We start from the raw sequence: 15785 nt of genomic DNA on the forward strand, positions 1-15785 counted from the left end.
TAGATTTAAAAGTATAGATTGTATAAAATCTTGTATAGAAGTATAGATTTAAAAATCTATAAAACTATCTCTGACCCTCAATTTGGTTCTATCCCATTCATTCATTCAAACAGTTTTGAATGCCTCCTGGGTTCCAAGTGCTATTGTGAACGCTGAAGATACCATGGAAAATGTTTCAGACAAAAAACTCTCCTCCAGTATAACTTATGTTCTAGTTAGGGATATAGACATTTAACAAGAAAAAAACAGCAATAAAAAATCATTTCAGGTGGCGGTAAGCACTTTGAAGACTCTGAACAGGGTCATGTGCTAAAGAATGGCTTTATTGGTGAGGGAATTATTTAAGACAGGATGTTTAGGAACAGGCTGTCTTAGGAGGTGGCATTTGAACCGAGACCAGTTGGTGAGAAGGATCCAGCCATGCAAAGATCCATTGAAGAGTATTTTTTTAGCCTAGGGAACTGCAGTGTATAAGCCCCCCTGGAGGTGGCCTGGACCAACGATTCCTGACTGCTTCCTACCCTGCAGTTTGGGACTGTTTGTGTAACCACACTGTCTAAACAGTGGGTGTGAGACTTGGCTTCAGCAAAACCTCAGACTCAGAGTTTAAGTTGGTAAAATACAAGACTGAGATGCGTCTTTTCCTTCTTTCACCTGCCGAGTTTTCCATCATACCAGTTACTAAAGTTCTAGACTTGATTGGAGAATAAGACGAGAGAGAGAATAAAGAAGGCTGGTAGAAAAAAAGTTTTGGTAGAACAGGGACTTCTAACCCCTTGCCCATGGACCTGTGCTCTTGGATGGGCTTCAAGAGAAAAGTGGTATTGTTGAAATTGTTTTTGATATTTTATATGCATTTTTCAGTGAGTAGGATCTATAGCTTTCATCAGCTTTTCTTGGGGCTCCATACCTAAAAGTGTGAAGAACCACAGTTGTAGGGAATAGTTGCGGTGTTTGCTCTCAGATAGGAAATGAAGAAAAACAACACCTCCTCAAAGAAACTGAAACGCCACCTCAAGAAAAATAAATGGATGTAAACAAGCTCACAACAGGCCCTACTTCAAATGGACCAACTCAAAACGTAAAACCAAGAGGGAGAGAGTCAAGTAAAATATGCTTCCAAAACCACATTTCTTTGTTTTGTAGTTAGGAGAAAAACTACTGTTAACAGTAGTTTTTCTCCTAACTACAAAACGAGATTGACTGCTTCTTCAGAATAGTTATTCACAGAGGTTATGTAAGGGCCGGACAGAAAGATGGTTTCTACGAAGCTGTGTGCCTTTGGGACACTTGTTCTTTGGATGCTTAGTCTTGGTATGTTCCATGGCGTATTGGGTTTGAATATCAAATACTCTTAATAATTTCCTTTGCGGCAAATGATTTTGCTCCACGCCATTTCTGCCTCTTTAGAAGGTTGTTTATTTCTTTTCTGAGTAACAGAAAACCTCTACATACAAATAAAGAGCTGGAAGAGGGCAGGGGTGTGAGTGTGAAGGGGATGTGATCTTTCTGAGTCCTGACTTGCCAGATGAAGAACCCAGATGGTGATGGTGTGTATAGGTCTCCAATGCTCACAGATAGTAAATGGACATGCAGGGGTGCTCCCCCAGGTTAAAGCTGGGGGCAGCTCATGGTGACCATGTGGGATGGCTTGTCTGAGGTTTTTATTCTCTCAGTTGTGTATTAACCTTTCTGTGAGCTGAGAGTTAAGAATTCAGCCCTCACCCAGATTGGAGGTCCTTCCTCACCCATCTCCTTTGCACACTGCTGTCCTTGGCAAACGGTATTTGTTTTATAATCCGTGTACAGTTTTGGGGAGAAGTATCTCAGCTCTCAACACTTTTTATTAACACTCTTCCCCTGTCATCATCTTTGTTAGAATTAGGAAGGTGAGTCAGTACTATATGTCTGCTTTGACTAATAGAAACAACTTTTATTTTATAATTTTCACACACAACATCCTACACATAGAAATATTATCTCAGCACTTCTGAGCCAGAGGAAGAAACATGACAGAGTACAGTGGGTACAAAAGGACATGGTGGGGAAATGGGGGTGTGGCCTTATGGCAATCTCTACCTAGTTGTGGGATGGATTATTTTTCTCCCAGGGAATCCAGCTCTTAAGCTGCTAGTGAGATTCTTCTTGGGACCAAGTAAATTTCCACACCCCAAACAAACAAAATTAGGGGCAAGTGTTGAAAGAGAAGCCCAAGGCAGGAAGCAAGAGGTAACAGCTTAGGCCCCTGGCCAGGTACCATCCAGTTGCACTGATGTGAGGTTGATCACATCTGCATAGAAATGATCCTCACATCAGTGGCTAAAAGAAGAGGTAGGAATGAGACGATCTTGATTGGGACACAGGAAGGAGCCTGACACTGGGTGGGCAGTCCTTCATTGCCACTGTCTTTGCGATTGAGATGTGCAGTGAGAGCCCACAGAGCGGGTAGTAGTTCACTGGGCCTCCAGTCTTAAGGCTAAGCAGGTGTTAGCCAGTTGCAGAAATCATTTGGGGGGTATGGGGCCCAAAAGGGCATTTCAGGCAGAGGCAATGGTGCAGCGTTAGAGCTGGAAGCAAGACAGCACAGCGGGAGCACAGGCGTGAGGAGGGCTGGACAGGGCAGACGCTGGCTCATGAAGAGCCCTGTATATCCTGCTAACGCATGCATTTTATCCCGAAGTCTGTGAGTAGTTGCCGAATGAAGTGACAAACAGGTTCACAAATTTGAGACATTGTTAGGAAAGTAAAACTGAGAACAGAGTTGCCATGGGATTCTGATTTATTAATAATGAAGCTCCATTCTCAGATAAACACTCAAAGAATCTCCTGCCCAGATAGTGAACCATAGGCAGCTTTCAAGCCCAGTGGTTATTTAGATGGAATATACCTAAGAAGTTCCATTCTCAGTTTTCTTTTGTATAAAGGCAAAGACCCTCCCTCGTGCCTCTCTGCTGACTTCATTATCTCCTCCGTAACTGCTGGCAGGGATCAGGTTGACTCGGACTTGGGGTGATATCTGTTTTATCATCTGAAGCCCTGTAGGACGAGTTTGGTCTTGGTGGAGGGGGGATGAATCCCTTTTATATTCAAGCTTCACTTGATCTAATCAGGCCTTGAACTATTCTGCCAGTTTTGCTTCAGGTATACAAATGCCTTCTTTTCTTTCATTCTCTTTCTCAACAGAGTTCAGTTGTGAGCTTCCTGTTACCTATTCAGTATTCAAGCAACTTTTCCTCTTGTGCTTTATTAGTAGAGACTTGCAAACTTTGCCTTTAGAAGGTACTGATATGAAAGCCATTATAATATTTTGACCTGAAAAAGTACTGCACAAAGTAACAATTTTAGATATGTGCTTAAAACATCATTAGGTCGTTGGGCTTCCCTGGTGGCGCAGTGGTTGAGAGTCCACCTGCCGATGCAGGGAACACGGGTTCGTGCCCCGGTCTGGGAGGATCCCGCATGCCGCGGAGCGGCTGGGCCCGTGAGCCATGGCCGCTGAGCCTGCGCGTCCGGAGCCTGTGCTCCGCAACGAGGGAGGCCACAAGAGTGAGAGGCCCGCATACCGCAAAAAAAAAAAAAAAAAAAAATCATTAGGTCGGCATTGTGGAGCAGAAGTTGAGGTGAGAATTGGGTCTTGACGGGGGGAAATCAGGTGGAAAACTGTGCAGGTAATTCACTGTGAGGGATTGTAAGGGCTGGAATTCAGGTGTGCCACTGAGGAGGGCAAGGAGATGAATATGAAAGATATTTAAGAGGGAGAATGAACTGAATGATGATTGGGGTGGGTGTGGGGAGTGAGTGACAGAGAAGGTGCAAGGACAAGGACACCTGACATTGACTTGGACCCTAGAGAGATGAGAAAGCTGTTCATTGAGGGGAGTGATAGGATTTGATTAGTTCCATTTTGAAAATGCTGGGTTTAAGGTTCCTGTCAAGTCCTCCATGTGCAGAAACCCAGTAGGAAGTATGAAGCTCAGGAGACGGAACTCAGCCAGAGATCTGGGATTTGTGTGCACTAATTAGGAAAGTGCTGACTCCAGATACAGTGGCTTGGATGAGGTAGGACTCGAATTTCTCTCTCATGCACCACTCAGCTGGTCCAGGCTGCCAGGCAGCCCTGCTGCACAAGTTCACCCAGGGACCCAGGGGTGAGATAGCATCACCTTTTATGACACCTGTCTTCCAAAGTTGCCCCTGTTTTCCTCCAGTTCCAGTCAATTGGGAGGAGGAGGAAGTAGGAAGGAGAACGTCCAGTGCATGAAGCTCTGCCCTCAGCACCTCTGCTCACATTCTCTTGGTTCACATGTCTGTGCTTAGCTGCAAGGGAAGCTGGGAAATGTGGTCTCTGGCTAGGAGGCTGTGTTCCCCTAGAAAAAGCCACCTACTGTGAAGAGTAGAGAACAGCCTAGAGCAGGTGGGGGGACTGTCAGTTTACAGGTGTTATCAGTGTGTATGAGGCAATACATGCACAGGAGGAGGTAAGACCACACAAAGAGATGGTGTAAGGTATGCAGCAGAGGACAGAAGTTGGGAAATGGAAACCCATAAGGGCAGTGGAGAAGGCACCTGTTGTAGGTAGAGAAGAAATGGAAAGCAGTGTCCTGAAAGTCAAAGAAGGAGAGGATTCTAAGAATGAGTTTTCCTTAGTGAGGAAACGTGGTTCAGATGTTAAGGCTAGGTTCCAAAACTAGACTCTTTGGGTTAAACCTTCCCTCTACTCCTTATTAGCTGTGTGACCTGGGGCAAGTTTTAAACGTCTCTGTGCTTCATTTTTATTACCTGTAAAGTGAGGATAACCAGAGTACCCATCTCAAGTTGTTTGGTGAGTGAATTAGCATGTTTACAACCCTTAGAATAGTGCGGGTTTGTAGTATCCACTACAGTAATAGCTGAGAGTTAAAGTAAATTAGGGATTGAAAAGTACACATTGGATTTTTCAAATAGGAGACACATACACAACTCTGTGAGCAAGCATTTTATATACATTACATCATTTCAGCCCTAAAACATTTCTGTGAAGGTACAGTATTATTATTTCCATTTTACAGATGAGAAATGTGGGGCACAAAGAGGCTCGGTGACCTAGTCCAATTTCATAGAGCTAGTAAGTGTCTAAACTCAGATCTATTTGATTCCAAAGCCCATACTTCAGTTAGGCACTAAAATTTCAAGATGTGGAGTACATGGTGAGGAGAAGGCTGAGTGTTTATAGATTTTTTTTCCACTTATAAACCTCAATTTTCTTGTCTATTAAATGAGATAATAATAGTACCTACCTCATTATGGTTTTATAAAAATAAATAGAGCTACTTAAGAAACCCTTAGCAAACCACTAGGCACATAATAAACACAAATCTTCAATGCATGGTGGTAGCTAATGACAATAACAGGAACTTGTTAACATATTTATTAGAGTAAATAGAAAAATTAGTGATCTATGATTAGATGTTTAACTAACCAAATTGCCCAGAATTTTGCTAGTAACACAGGAAAATACTCATTTTCTAGTTCTATTTGTGTTGGTTGAAGGTAGAATTTAGGTCAGTGTTTTGGGGACTTCATGTGGTTTCCCACTTTGCTTGTTTTCACACCTTCCTACTTCTTAAGGACAAATATTTAGGGGACAGAAGGGCCCAGTGAGAGACGTCTGATGAGGGCTTTGTACATGTTCTGCTCAGTGAGGCAGGGAATGCCTGCCCCTGGACCTCACCTCCCTAGGGAGAATACCACCTTCTGAGTTTGCTGAAGCTAGTTTCTTTATAACCACATATCTGGTGAAAATGACAAATGTTCAATAAACACAGTCATTTAAACTTGAGGATTGTGCTTCTCTAATGGGGAACTTGTGAGGATTAAATGAGATGTGAGTTTTTTGAGATACGTGAAGACTTTTTCTGCTGCATTTCCTATGTATGGGTTTGGCTAACTTTATTCTTAAGAGAACAGAAAATCCTGTAGTAAATTTTATTACTTGCTGTTGAATTTTATTTTTTTAAGGAAGGATTTATTTCCCTGCAGAGCTTATGATTATCAGTGGAGAACTTTTGTTCCAACCTCTTTAAAGCTCATGAACTCATGAACTGCTATCACTCAGCTTTCAATTTTAAAATAAATAGATCTGAATATTATATATTTGTACCTGGTAATGAACACGTCATTTCAAACTTGGGAGTTATGTTTATGATGAAAACTCAACAACAGGAATATCAATACTGGCATGTATTGGCACCTAGATTTTATTTATACTTTATCTTCATAAGCACATTAGAGGTCTGCCTAATTTTTTGATGTGCCTTGTGAATATTGAGTACCGAAAAGCCACGGGGGTTCTTCTAATTTTAGAAACTCATTTTGGAGACAGATCAGAGAATAATTTCAAGTGTATAATTTCCTCAAGTGAAATGAGGCATCCTGACATGCCTTCAAATAGATTCCAGGAAATATGGGGTTTAGTGATTTTTCTCTGATAAAAAGGTAGTGTTGTTATTTACAGTCGACCAGAATTTTAATATTGCAGCAAGTAAAGTAGACTGGCTAACTTGTCTTATTCATACCTTTGAATTATTTGAGGTTATTAATGTGGCTTTATCTAGGAAGAAAACATATTCAGGATAAATCACCTCAGAGTATTTTATTTTGAGAAAAGCAAATAAATGCAATTCTGTTCCTTCCTATTTTGAATAAAAAAACCTTTGTGAAATGGAATGCAGTTTTGAACTCTAACATTTCTATTTCCCCTTTTGACCCACTCAACAGAAATGTTTGTTTATGCAACTAAATATCTATGAACAGTACAATAGATTACAGAGACGTATTTCCATTTTTTCTTCTCTAGACTTAGTGTCTTGCTTTTCAACAAAAACTTCCGAGTTTACACTGAAAAAGTGTAAACCTTATGCGTGATTATTTGACTGGCTCAGAATAAGCTCACAACTTGTGTTCAGACTGAATTACTTCAAAGAGGGTGATGCAGAATGGACAGTAAACCCTGGAGCTGCTTCTACGAAGAATTTAAAGAGTGGCTGAGGCAGGCAATTATTTTATACACAGAAATCTGGAAAAATACTGTCTTCTCAGGAAGAGGAATATTCTTGTGGAAAGTTAATCCTTAACTTTAAGTAATTGTGTAAATAGTTCATTGGAATTCAGCATGATACCTACCTAGTAGGCTGCAAGTTTCTACAATGCCTCCTAAGTTACCAAAGAAATATCAAATTGTGTGCCATGTAGAGAGATTTGTGCTTTTATTTGTATATTTATACTTTGTATCTGTTTTTATTAAAGGATTTAATGCAGCATACAACAAAAGGATACAATGGATGAATAATACAAATAAGTAGCATTGGATAAGATAAATAAGTACTAGGGATGTAATGTGATTAATATAATTAACGCTGCTGTGTGCTATATATGAAAGTTGTGAAGAGAGTAATCCTAAGGGTTCTCATCACAAGGAAAAAATGTTTCCTCTTTTTCTTTTATTTTGTATCTATATGAGATGATGGATGCTCACTAAACTTATTGTGATAATCATTTCATGATATATGTAAATCAGATTATTATGCTGTACACCCTAAACTTATACAGTGCTGTGTGTCAATTATAGCTTGATAAAACTGGAAGGGAAAGCTACATAAATAGCAATGGAAAGTCAGGATGAAGGAAAGAGTAGCTAGATATGCTTAATGTGAAGGCAAATGGGATAACTGTGGTTGACTTTCGTATTTGCCCCTGAGCTTTCTGAAAGCCCAGGTGAAATGGCACATAATCACCTGCATCATTTTAATGTTGGAGGGCAAGTATTCTAATGTTTCAAAGGGAGCAAAATCCAAAAGTATTTTTTTCAAGTGGGATTTTATATCTACTACTCTAAGTTATCTAGGAAAATATCTTCAATATTATTTTTCACAAATTTTGTAGAGAAATTTCTTATGGTGTTCTTCAGTAACATTAAAATACACTTCAGTGGAAAATAATATGCAGGGGCACAGGTTAATACATTCCAGCGTGGCAGAATTTGGTGGTCTGGTTTGACATTTTAGAGTACCTAGAGACATCAATTGATTTCATTTATTTTAAATAATCTGTAGATAACACCTCTTTCTGAGGAGTTCCTGATAGAGAATAATAACATATAATGTAATGAATTCCGATAACAAACTTAGTACTAAGCTAAATACTAAAATTCTGTCTTGTTTGGGGGTTATCTTTGTAAACTAAATGAGGAAGTAATAAGACTGACTTATTTATAAAAACTGAGGCGTCTCACTAGAACCTTTGCTTTGAATAAACGACCCTTGCCCACCTCAACAGGGAGACAATCTTCGGGCCCAGTGAACTCTAAGGAGGCCAGGTCCTGACCGAGCAATATTGATACAATCCCATGTCCACTCTTCTGGTGGAACTGAAAAGCTTTTTTCACTGGCATCCAAACCCATTCACAACAGCCTGGATTGTCTTAATATTTCATTGCATTTTCTAGTTTTTTAGAGTTAGAAATCAGTTTTATTTTCAAAGGAACATTGACAAAATCAACACCATCCAGAAAGAAATCATCAGGATGATGAAGTGCCTATATTTGGAAAACATGACAGAGCTATAGGAATATTTAGCCTAGGGAAGCGAGTGGTTAAAGGGAAAGTGATGACACTTCAAATATGGCTCTCTACCTTATGGAAAACAAGTCACAAGAGCAGAATTAGGACTACTGCATCCTTATTAGGAAGACAGTTTTCAACAGGGAAATGCTTCTTAAGAATTAGTGTTGTCCACGTGTGGAAAGGGCTGTCTAGTGAAGCAGGGAGTCCTTTTCTTTAGAAGAGCTTTTTTTTTTTTTTGATGGCTTTTGTGTGTGTGTGTGTGTGTGTGTGTGTGTGTGTGTGTGTGCCATACATTTTTGTTTCTTTGCATGTGTTATAATTCTTGTTGTTGTTGATAACTGGACATTTAAAATAATATAATGTGGCAACTTTGGAAATCAGATTCTCCCCCCTTCCCAAAGTTTGTTGTTTGTGTTTGTTCATTAATTACTTTTCTGAACTAATTCTGTAAAGTCTGTACTCGCTGTCCTGTGTGGCCACTGAAATCTTGGCTCACTTAGCTTAGTGGTCACTTAATGAATGAACTGAAGTTTCCTTTAGATACCTGGAACCAGTAAGTCTCCCAGCCTTTGCCAAGGGTGTACAGAGCCTCAAGGTTAACCAGAAGTGAGATCTTAGGGCCTCTTTAGGTCTTTGCTGAGCTTGTGCACAGCCCTGGGCTTGAGCAGAGCTCTACTCACATGTGTAACTTTCTAGATCCCCACAAATATGTTAGAGCTCTGCCAAACTCCCTATGGATTTCACATTCTCCAGTTTTTCCTTTTAAACTTTTGACTAGCCCATTGTGTGCAACTGTTATCCACTACCTCAGGCAGCCTCAGTGTTGAACAGTTACCTCTAAATGCTTTTGACAACTATCCCCAGGGGAAAAGGCTGTCGCCCTGGTTGAGCTGCAAGTCGAGTCAAATAAAGACAGCCTTGCAAGTGAGCTCTTCCAGGGAACCCCCAGATAGGACAAATAATGACAATTCTCTGAGAATGGGGCTTTGAAGGAGCTCCAGCCCTATTCTGTTGCCTTTGGTGGCTGCCAGACCACGGTTTTTACCATAATCGTAGACTGTTTGTTTTCAAGGCTCCTGCAGAGCTGGGGAGGGGAGATGGGAATAAGGCAAATTAAAGTGCCACAAAGCTTTTTGTTCTTACTGAGGTTCAGGTGCTTTTCTTGAATAAATGCTCCCCAGATTGCTGCAAGTGTTTGGTTAATTTCCAGAGTTCTAAAAAAGTTGATTCTCACAATTTTTGCTAGTGCTTTCATTGTTTATGTAGGGGAGAGACTATTCAGAGACTATTCTCTGCCAGTTTTGTGGATGGCACTGTAGAAGTGCTTTTTAACCATATTTTTACAAGTTAGAAAGTTGAATTATTGACTTCCAAGTTCCCCTCCCACTCTAGAACATTCGGTGTTATCTAATATATCACATTCCCAAACCATCCTAGATGATATAATTTGCTGTACCTTATTTCTGGGTAAATGTGATTGTTTAAAATAAAATTGAAAGAGACTTTACCTGATGCCAAAATATGAAACACAGTAGACTGTAGCTTAGTTATCAATCTCTGCTTTGTTTTAGTCACAGATTAAAAAAAAAATATTACCTTTTCTGCACATTCAGCTTAGAGTGAATTAGTCTAAAGGGGTGGGAGATCTTATACCAACAGGAAGAACTATATGGGTAAAATTTAAGCACCAGGGACTACTGAAAAGGTAGAAATCAAACAATAATTGACTTACAGCATTTCACAAGGTTGAATCATCAGCATATGTATTTCATGAGTAGTTTAGCTTTAATTGTGGAATTTATTATTATTACCAACATATTGGTATCGCATGCTGATTCTTTATCCATTAAAGAACCATCTTTGTAATAAATACCGAAAACATAGTTAAGGAATCAACTGAACAATGCAAAGCCATTTTATATCAATTTCTTTAAAGATGGATTTGATGATCTGGTGCTGCATTACTTAGCAATGATGTTAAATGATAAGTTAATATAAATTAATTTCCCAAATGTCTGAAGCTAAACCCTCTTAATTAAGTATTTTTGGTTGTCTCTTTTCAAACTATGTTAAAGATTTCTCTGCTTCGTGACGAGGCTCATGATCCATCATCTCAGTGGCAAAAATCTTTTTGGATAGTTACATCGCTCTCTTGAGAAACAGTGGCCGCCACCTTGACTCTTGTGGGCAAGGACTGTTTCATTAATACTCGGTGGTGACACAATGCTGTACTTTTGGTACTTTATACTCTAAAAAGGTGTTGTGCTCCTTCTTGTCCATTAATACCTGCTTTTCATAGATTTTGCATCTCTTTTAATTTGTGCTTTCTAATCTTCTGTGGGCTGACGTACCAGTTACATCTGATTCCTACTGAGCTCTTACCATATGTGAGATCACATTCTAAATGTTTAAATGTGCTTGTTCATTGAATTCTCCCAACATCCCAAACAGGTAGGCACTATTATCATTCATGTTTTCAGATGAGAAAACTGAAGCACAGAGAGATTAAGTAACATTCCCAAAGTCACATAGTTTATAAGTAGCAGAGGAGGGATCTGAATTCACAGTTCTGACTCTACAGGTCATGATCTATATGGTGTCCTATAAGGATGCTTGTTGGAATTACACATAAGCATAAGAGTGAATGGGCTCTGATAGACTACCTGAGTGGAACTCTTTGAAAAATATTTGAATTTCGGAGATTGTGACATCTATTTTGGTTTCCCACAGTGTGTGTGTGTGTGTGTGTGTGTGTGTGTGTGTGTGTGTGTGTGCGCGCGCGCACATGCGCATGTGCGCGTGCACCCATGCACACACCGTGTGTGTGTATTAAATAGGTATGAAGACCAGAGAAGTGATTTTACTAAACCAGTGTTAAGTAGTATTAATTATAAATATTTTAACTTCCTTTTTGGTGAAATTGATGAAACTTTGCTAACGTTTTGCTGTTAATTTGCATTACATAGTATACCAAAAATGGTAGTTATTGAAATGGGTCTGTGACTAATTCTACATGATTTTTATTTCTTGAGAGCAATGGCTTATGAGGGTACACTTACTGATCAGTGTCTTTGGAAATCTAAGAATTACATATTATTCATTCCTCTCCTCCAGTATAATGCACAAATTAGCAACTGATTCAATAGTCTTGCTTTCCTTGATTTAGTTACTTATGGAATCTGGGGAATAAAACAAGGAGGCAGTTATTTTAATAATTATCAGTTTCCTTTTATTCATGTGACTGCCTCAGCAGGGTAAGCACTGAGTCACTTTTATCCCAAACTCAGAATAAAAGCTTCAAAAAGTCGAGTTCTTGTTGGGAGATAATTTTCCATGGGTCTCTTGCATTTCTGTGTGTCTTACAAGTAGAGACACTGGCTGCCTTTGTTCTGGACTGTCTTTTCAAGGGTGTTTGCATAGACTGTCTAGTATACAGTCTATGTTTACTTTTTGTTTACTGTCTAGTATAATGAAGATTTGTTTACTGTCTAGTATAATGAAGATAATGTCTCTCTCCAATATGAGGGGCAGGTGCACTTACTGCCCATTATAAAATATTAGGGTTCCCTAAGCTTGGGGTTCCTTTCCCATAATGTAATCCTCTGTGTGTGCAGGCATCATCTGGCCTTCTTCATGTTGCCCTTGGGACTTGAGGAACTGGCATGTACCCTGGCTATTGCTATTGCTATAAGTAATAAAGCCCTTTGTCTCTGTCTTCTGCAACATCCATGAAACTGGCAGGCTAATTTGTTATCATCCAAATAGAGAAAAATCTCAGAATCTTCAAAGTTCGTGAATTTTATTATAATTTTAACTTTTTCTAGATTTTTCACTTTAATTTAGAATCAGCTTCCCTTTTGAAGGGTAAATTATCTTTTCTATGCTGTGGGCTCACTAGAGACAGGGCAAGTAGCCTATACATTGATCACCTAATAGGTAACTTATGACAATTGTTAGACCCATTCTACCTTCTTTTCTTTGCTTCCTCCTGCCCCCCATTTTCCTCGGTCATGACTCTTCTTTCTCTTAACTTTTTTTCCCCTCCTCTCCTCTTCTTTCAGAAATCTCTTCTATATCTACGACAGGCACTCCTTAGCCTTTGTAGTTAAAACTAAGCACAAAGAGAAACCTTGCTAATCTTTTGAAGTCAGCTGTCTCTAGCCTGAAGGGGAGCTAAAGGTACCTTTCAAACCCCTACCTGGTAGAATTAAAACTTGGTGTCATGATAGAAATTCCCCCATGTGTACTTCTGCTACAGGCAGTGGACAGAAGTGTGTGCACACATGTGCAGTAGGAGGAAGGCAACAGATTGATTTCCACTCACTGGCAAGCTTCAGCAACAGACTGGGGAAACATTCTTGATCTTTAAGGAAAAATGTCTGACCAAATGAGCTATAATCAAACAGTGAATACAAATAATAATAATAATGACACATTATTTTCAAAAATCTCAGATCAGTCTGTATCAGGGGGTCATCCATCTATATGGCCTAAGCCCCAAATCTGGCCTACCGTCTTTTTATCTGTGAAGTTTCATTGGAACCCAGGCACATCCATCGATTTACATACTGTCTATAGCTGTGTCCTGTTACAGTGGCAGAGACGAGTGATAGCAGTAGAGACCGTGTGACCTGCACAGCCTAAACGATTTTCTATCTGGCCCTTTACAAAAAGAATTTTGCTCACCCCTGCTCTAGATGTTGTATTTTATACCAGTCTCAATTTCAGATTGTGGGGAAGCCAGCAGAAGGAGTAGACTCTTCAGAATCACATGGGCAGGCTTTTCAAAGAGTGCGCACCTCTATCTCTCCTCCAGCTGCTCATAGGGGCTCCCTGTTGAGAGTCACTGTCTTCAAGTTTATAACTCAAGTCGTTTGGTTCCACTAACTGATACAGATGACTTGTTTTCACTATTTTGACCCACTGTAACACATCCAAAGTAACATTGACTGTGTTATTTCTTTTACAGGGTTGTGGGAAGAAGATGTATTCTTTTTTGAGAGGAACCAAACAACTGCAGGTGCTCAGGTTTCTGGGGATCTCCATTGGAGTGACACAGATCCTGGCCATGATTCTCACCATTACTCTGCTCTGGGCTCTCTACTATGATAGAAGGGAGCCTGGGACAGACCAAATGACGGCCCTGAAGAATGACACCAATCAGCACCTGCCTTGTCACTCAGTGGAACTGTTGAAACCAAGCCTGTCAAGGATCTTTGAACACACGTCCATGGCAAACAGCTTCAACACACACTTTGAGATGGAGGAATTATAAAGACTGTCAAAGAAGAAAACCACAAATTTATTTTATTGGACTTGTGAATTTTTTGAGCACACACTTAACTGTTTCAGAAGTGTGTAGAAATAAAAATGTTGCCATAAAAGGATACCCAAGCACATAATGTTCCAGCCTTTAGAAGAAAGTGGGAAAAGTATATATATTATAAGGCACCACCTGGACAATAGTTGATGCCCTTTATAATGCTGAGGACTGATCTAATACCCACTTTATAGCCTGTGTAAGATTTTTACTGGACACAGTTATGCTTTGAGGTTTATGCTTTGGCATAGTTCGACCAGCATTTCTGCATCCATGTAAATGAGCCATGCTATTGTGGGATTGGAGCTACAGTGAATTTGATTCACTTCCATAAGCTTGCTAGTATATAAAGTTCCAAATAACTGCTAACATAGGAAGTTAGACAGTACTAATGACTTTTATTACTTGGTGATATATTCTTTTGAGGGTAAATAGGCTATACATAAGTACACTCTGAAGATTGGTGACTACCTAAACATGATTTTTGCTGGTTAATAAAAATATTCTTACTACTTACAAGAGCAAACTTAAACATTGTCTTAAACTGATCAGGGATATATGTGTATATGAGTCTGTGTTAAGTCTGTATAATTCAGTAGATTTCAGTTCTTATAACTTTAAGCATAACAATTGTGAAATGGATACATTCGTCCTGTTATAGAAGCATTGTTTTTAACCTTCCCTGTTAATAGAGCTTTAAAATTCTGTCTTGGGTTTATATTACATACATAACTATTAATTTAAATACTTAACCACTAATTTTGAAAAATGACTAGTGTGATACAAAGGAATCATTATAATTCAGAATGTAGTCTGGTCTCTAGGAAGTATTAACAAAAAAGTTTACATATAACTTAGTTCATTCAGCAAAGACCTGGATATTATCTTTCTGCCAAACTGAGACTCTTTTTGACACTAAACACTTTGTAAAGGAACTTATCTTTGCTTTCTCCAAACAAGAAGTGGCAGTCTCCAAGTCTCAATATAATTCTACAGAGAATAGTTTTCCTTTTCCCCAGCAAAAAGTTGAGAGAATCATAAAAATAAGTGACAATTTAGCTAGAGATTTTCTTTGCCTTATTTCACTGATTAAGATACTGTGGTGAATTACACAGATTATTAAATTTTTTATAAGAGTAAACTATATTTATTTGAAATGGGAAAAGTGCATTTTACTGTATTTTGTGTATTATGTTTATTTCTCAGAAAATGGAAAGAAAATTAAAACGTGTCAATAAATATTTTCTAAAGAGTAAAAATTTGTGTCTAATTTTTATACATTGTAAGCACTTTCACCATTCAAAAATATTAGCGGGGGGAAAAATATGAGAAGAAATGATTGAATAAAGTAATAATAACTATTTCCAAAATCCAAAAGTAATCTATAAGAGTATGTGCCTTGGGCTTCCCTGGTGGCGCAGTGGTTGAGAGTCCGCCTGCCGATGCAGGGGACACGGGTTCGTGCCCCGGCCCGGGAGGATCCTACATGCCGCGGAGTGGCTAGGCCCGTGAGCCATGGCCGCTGAGCCTGCATGTCCGCAACCTGTGCTCTGCAATGGGAGAGGCCACAACAGTGAGAGGCCCGCGTACAGGAAAAAAAAAAAAAAAAAAAAGAGTGTGTGCCTTCACTGAGAAATGACAAAGAAGTGCCCAGTTACATTTCAAGTTTGGCTTTTGAGCTAATTGATAATGTAGCTGGCTGATACAATACAAACATATGCCCATTTAGGTCAATTTATATTCTCAATGTTTTCATATCCCAGTTTCTTAAAGTAAGTTTTAAAAGAAAATGAGTCTAAGGAATACAATATTTGAAATCAACTGCTAGATTTCATCTCTTCCATAATTTAAATAAAAATTGAGTA

General features: G+C 39.2%; 1 protein-coding gene across 2 annotated transcripts in view; it reads left to right on the forward strand.

Moving 5' to 3' along the window:
* The window catches only part of TSPAN12 (tetraspanin 12), a 65903-nt gene extending 50756 nt beyond the window's left edge, over positions 1-15147 (forward strand). For both annotated transcript variants that reach the window (XM_082662027.1, XM_082662028.1), the window contains one exon: positions 13570-15147. In XM_082662027.1, the coding sequence (XP_082518153.1) occupies positions 13570-13875 (306 nt within the window). In that variant the 3' untranslated portion in view covers positions 13876-15147. The remainder of the gene's footprint in view (positions 1-13569) is intronic.
* The last annotated feature ends 638 nt before the right edge of the window (positions 15148-15785 follow it).

This window comes from Grampus griseus (assembly GCF_964374135.1).
Source record: "Grampus griseus genome assembly, chromosome: 9".
In the NCBI taxonomy this organism is placed as follows: Eukaryota; Metazoa; Chordata; class Mammalia; order Artiodactyla; family Delphinidae; genus Grampus; species Grampus griseus.